The sequence below is a fragment of the Lepidochelys kempii genome, chromosome 1 (genome assembly GCF_965140265.1).
Source record: "Lepidochelys kempii isolate rLepKem1 chromosome 1, rLepKem1.hap2, whole genome shotgun sequence".
NCBI lineage: Eukaryota > Metazoa > Chordata > Testudines > Cheloniidae > Lepidochelys > Lepidochelys kempii.
In genome coordinates, this window is record NC_133256.1 from 5,164,178 (window position 1) to 5,169,288 (window position 5,111).

At 44.9% G+C, this 5,111-nt stretch overlaps 1 protein-coding gene across 1 annotated transcript; it reads right to left on the minus strand.

The window, feature by feature from the left end:
* Nucleotides 1–3,949: 3,949 nt before the first annotated feature.
* Nucleotides 3,950–4,897, minus strand: LOC140896180 (olfactory receptor 52D1-like). The gene has a single exon (XM_073307556.1). It carries the CDS (start codon nt 4,895–4,897, stop codon nt 3,950–3,952), a length of 948 nt encoding a protein of 315 aa, XP_073163657.1.
* Nucleotides 4,898–5,111: the final 214 nt, after the last annotated feature.

The following is a 5,111-nucleotide window of genomic DNA, read 5'->3' on the forward strand; positions in this document are numbered from 1 at the left end:
AAGACTAGGGACCAAGTGCCTAGGCAGCAGTTCTGCAGAAAAGGACCTAAGGGTTAGCGTGGACAAGAAGCTGGATATGAGTCAACAGTGTGCCTTTATTGCATGTAGGTCCCCACATCTGTACCCTAGAATTCAGAGTGGGGAAGGAACCTTGACAGTAGCCTTAATAAAGCATTTGGTCAGATTCTTGAAAAAGGAATGGGCAAGTTAAGTGTCCAGTCAAGAAGCACTTAATGGACAATGGATCTTGGAAGGCTCTAATCTACATAAGAAGTCTATTTGAAGACGTTCAAGGCAGCATTTGAACCATGGCTGCTACCTATAAGTTCTGAGTCATGCATAGATATGCGACTTGCCCATGTGACTCCAAAACTCCATCTTGGAGCTGAACTTTGCATAGGAGAGAGGAGGGGGTCTCCACCCACAAGAAAAAGTTTATTTAAACCCCTGAGAGACCCCTCCATTTGATCTTCAGCTGGCCCAAGAGACAGCCTCTCCAACCCCAAGGATATCTGAAAGAAACTGGAACAAAGGACAGTAACTACAGGGGATGTGAGTGATTGCTGGACCCAGACTAGAAGGAGACTAGTCTGTAAAAGGAAGCTTTCTGGAACACTTCTGAGGCTGAGATTTTAACTGTATTTAGTTTTCTTACTGTATTAGTCATAGACTTGCATGTTCTATTTTATTTTGCTTGGTAATTCACTTTGTTCTGTCTGGTACTACTTGGAACTACTGAAATACTACTTTCTGTATTTAATAAAATCACTTTTTACTTATTAATTAACCCAGAGTATGTATTAATACCTGGGGAGGGCGGGGGAAGAGGGGAAGGGGCAAACAGCTGTGCATATCTCTCTATCAATATCATAGAGGGAGAACAATTTATGAGTTTGCCCTGTAGAAGCTTTATACAGGATAAAACAGAGGTATTTGGGGTTTAGACACCATTGGGAGTTAGGCATCTGAGTGTTAAAGACAGGAACACCTCTTAAGCTGCTTTCAATTAAGCTTGCAGTTTGTGGGACGTGGTTCAGAGGTGGGTCTGGGATTGCAGCAGGCTAGTGGGTCTGGCTCAAACCAGGCTGGGTACTGAAGTCCCAAGCAGCCAGAACAGGAAATCAGGGGCAGAAGTAGTCTTGGCACATCAGTTGGCAACCCCAAGGGAGTTTTTGTGATCCAACCTGTCACACCTTCCAACCCTGATATTCTATGATTCTATGATCCTGTGACATGATAACAGTTTTCAAATACCTAAAAGATTGTTACAAGGAGAGAGAAAAATTATTCTCCTTAACCTCTGATAGGACAAGAAGCAACGGACTTAAATTGCAGCAAAGGAGGTTAGGTTGGATATTAGGAAAATATTCCTAACTGTCAGGGTGCTTAAGCATTGGAATAAATTGCCTAGGGAGGCTGTGGAATCTCCATGATTGGAGATTTTTGTGAGCGGGTTGGACAGACACCTGTCAGGGATGTTATAAATGGTGCTGGTACTGCCATGAGTGCAGGGGACTGGACTTGATGACCTCTCAAGGTCCCTTCCAGTTCTGTGATTCTGTGATGTACATCTTGAATACTGTGCACAGATCTGGTTGCCCCATCTCAAAAAAAGATACACTGAAAGTGGCAAAGGTACAGAGAAGGACAACAGAAATGATTAGGGGTACAGAATGCCTTCTGTATGAGGAGAGATTGATATGATAGATGTTCTATAAAATCATGACAGGTGTGGAGAAATTGAATAAGGAAGTGTAATTTACTCCTCACAACACACAAACTAGGGATCACCCAATGAAATTAATCATCAGCAGATTTAAAACAAACAAAAGAAATAATTTCTTCACAGATTGCAATAAGAACTAGATAAGTTCATGGACAATAGATCCATCATTTTTATTGGCCAGGATGGGCAGGGGTCCAACACCATGTTCTGCATGTCCATAGCATCTATTTTCCACAACCTGGGAGTGGGGGACAGGGGTGAATCCTTCAATGATTACTTGTTCTGTTCATTTCCTCTGAAGCACATGGTATTGGCCACTGTCAGAAAACAGGATACTGGGCTAGATGGACCATTGGTTTTACCCAGTATGGTCATTCTCATGCTCACATAGACCCCAGATATATCTGCCCCCGCTGTAATGCACCAGAACCCTCTTCCCTCCTAGAGCTGAGCTGTAACCCAGGAGTGACTGACAGGGTCTCTTCATCCACAGAGTTAGTAACAAAGAAAGAATATGCATTAACATTTTAAACCTAAGCAGTGTCCCTTAAGTGAGTTGCCACAAAATGCCAGAGTATGTTAGTACCAGAGCTGAGTGTTGGATTAAAGTAACAATTAATATGTTTATGTTATGAGAAAGTGTGAGAAAGAATGGCTCAGAAGAGGCCCAGATTTGGCATGCCCATTAGAAAGAAATATGCCTGTCAGTTTACAAGGTCCATGTTGCAAGTAGAAGCACATCCTGAAACAAAAAGTCTGTTCTAACGTGATAAGATTACCTTTAAGGACAGCTGCTGTTACAACTGTTTTCCTCAACTCAGGAATAAGATCTGTTAACCCCCACTCTTGCATTTTTTTATCTTGCTTCTTTTCTTTTTATAGGTAACAAGTGATATGAATAGCTTTATTGGAGTCTGTCATGCCTCAATTATTTTAGAATGGTTATGTTAAAGAATGAATTGATAATAAAATGTAGATATGATCAAAAGAAAATATTAAGTGTGATTGTGGTTGTATGTTTGGATGGGTAATAAAACCCATCCAAACATACAACCACAATCACACTTGGGTTGAGGTGCCAGCCTTAGAATCATAATAAATGACACGGCATCTGGAGGAAGAAAAACAACTACCCTCCGAGAGGACCATTTGGCCGAAGAATGCGCTGGGCGAGATAACCCGATAACCCTGAGGGTACACCGGAATCCAGCCCCAGCTGCCCCAAGGGCAGCGGGACCAAAGAACCAAAGAGCAAAATAACAACTAACTATCATTCCTGTGCCATCTGCGTGATTGAGTATCACTTCAAATGTGAGAACAGCATGACGAGGCAAACCCAATAGACTTGTATGAGGATGAAACCCTGTAAAGACAGACCCAAAAGACTGAGGACTTTGGGTCTGGTTCTGCAAACAACTTCCAGTTTCATCAGATGCGCATGTGACAAGGCCTGACTCCATCCTCGTCTCCAGGCCACCTGGCCAATGACTTGGCACGAGCACTGCTAGGCTGGTAACTATAACAACAACCTGGAAGAACTTGACTGTGTGTGAATGAATGTGTGAGTGAATAGAATGTTATAGCTATAACTGATTGCTTACTTTGATTCTTTCTGTATTCAGAATAAAAGTGGCGTATTGCCTTATCCCCTGAAAAAGATCCTGCTGGTTTTCATTTTCAAAGTATCACATGAGTGGTTCTAATATTTACTTTATATATATATATGAATTAGATAAAGTGCTCCTGTCAGCTCTTTTCTAAGTTATCTGCCAAAAAACTTAGAGTTCCGAGAGCCTAAGTAGCACCTTGAATTGGGGTTAAAGATGTCACCCCTACCAAAATCTGAAATGGCGCGCTTGCAGCTCGTGGGGAGGGACATAGAGATGATCCAGAGAGTGACAGGGGGACAGGAGGAGCAAGTGACAGGGGCATGGCCTTTGGGAGGGAAGAGGCAGAGCAGGGGTAGGGCCTTGGTGGAAGATGTGGGCAAGGAGTGGGGCCTTGGTGGCCAAGTTAAAAGCAATTTGAAAGGTGTCAGCTCAGTGAGTTGTACACAGACCAGTTCCCCTGTTTGTCATGCTAAGCCAGCACAGTATGGTCAAGAAAGGGTTTAATGCCTCTCAGACTGTCCTGTATGTGATCCAGGGAAGAGGGCCCAACACCATGTCACAAGCCAGCTCAGTGCAGAGCTCGGTCTGAGAGCCAGAGCATTAGGAGAAAAAATTAGGTCCCTTTATGTGAAAAGAGCCGGAGCATCCTGTCCCGGATCTGTTTCGTCCTCACACCAAAAATGATGGGATTTAGCATGGGGGGTACCAGTAGGCACACATTAGCAAAGAGAATGTGGAAATGCAGGGCCACATGGTGGCCAAACCGATACGTGAGGAGAGTGAAGAGACCTGGGATGTAAAAGGCTAAAATGGCAAAGAGGTGGGAGCCACAGGTCCCAAAAGTCTTGAGCCGGGCATCCTTTGTGGGGAGGCTGAAGATGGCCCTGAGGATCTGGGTATAGGACACAGCTATAAAAAACATATCTAGACAAATGGCTGAGCTTGCCACAGTGAGGCCATAGTAACTACTGATGCGGATGTCAGCGCAGGCCAGATTCACCACGGCTATGTGCTCGCAGCATGTGTGCAGGATGATATTGGTTCTGCAATATGGCAACTGCCTTGCCAACAAGGGACAGGGCAGTGCAAGCATGCTACCACGCAAAACCACAGCTAGGCCAATCTTGGCCACAACTGGGTTTCTCAGGGTGGTGGAGTGTCTCAGTGGATCGCAGATGGCCACGTAGCGATCAAAAGCCATGGCCATGAAGATCCCAGACTCTATTGCAAAGAAGCAATGAATGAAGAACATCTGGGTGAGACAGGCACTGAAATCGATCTCCCTGGAATTGAACCAGAAGATGCTCATCATTTTGGGAACTGTGCTTGTGCACAGGACCAGGTCGGTGATGGCCAGCATGCAGAGGAAATAGTACATGGGCCCATGGAGGCTCGGCTCCGTCTTCACGATGAACAGGATGATGAAGTTCCCCAAGATGGCTATGATGTACATGGTGCAGAAGGGGATGGAGATCCAGACATGGGCAGCCTCCAGGCCAGGAATGCCCAGCAAGATGAAGGTGGAGGGGTTGGTGAAGTCGGTTGTGTTGGAATCTGACATGGAGTAGGGGGAGAAAGTGTCCAACTCTGAGGCAGAACAGTGTCTCCTGCATGTACCGTATGTTCCCCTGTCTTCCTGTAGGTGCCCAGGGTCTAGCGTGAAGGTCGCAGGACAAATGCCTGGATGGAGAAACAATGTTAATATGAGACACAACATGCACAGCTGGAGGCTGTTTTCATGGGTGAAATAGATTGCTCAATCTTCACAAACAGAG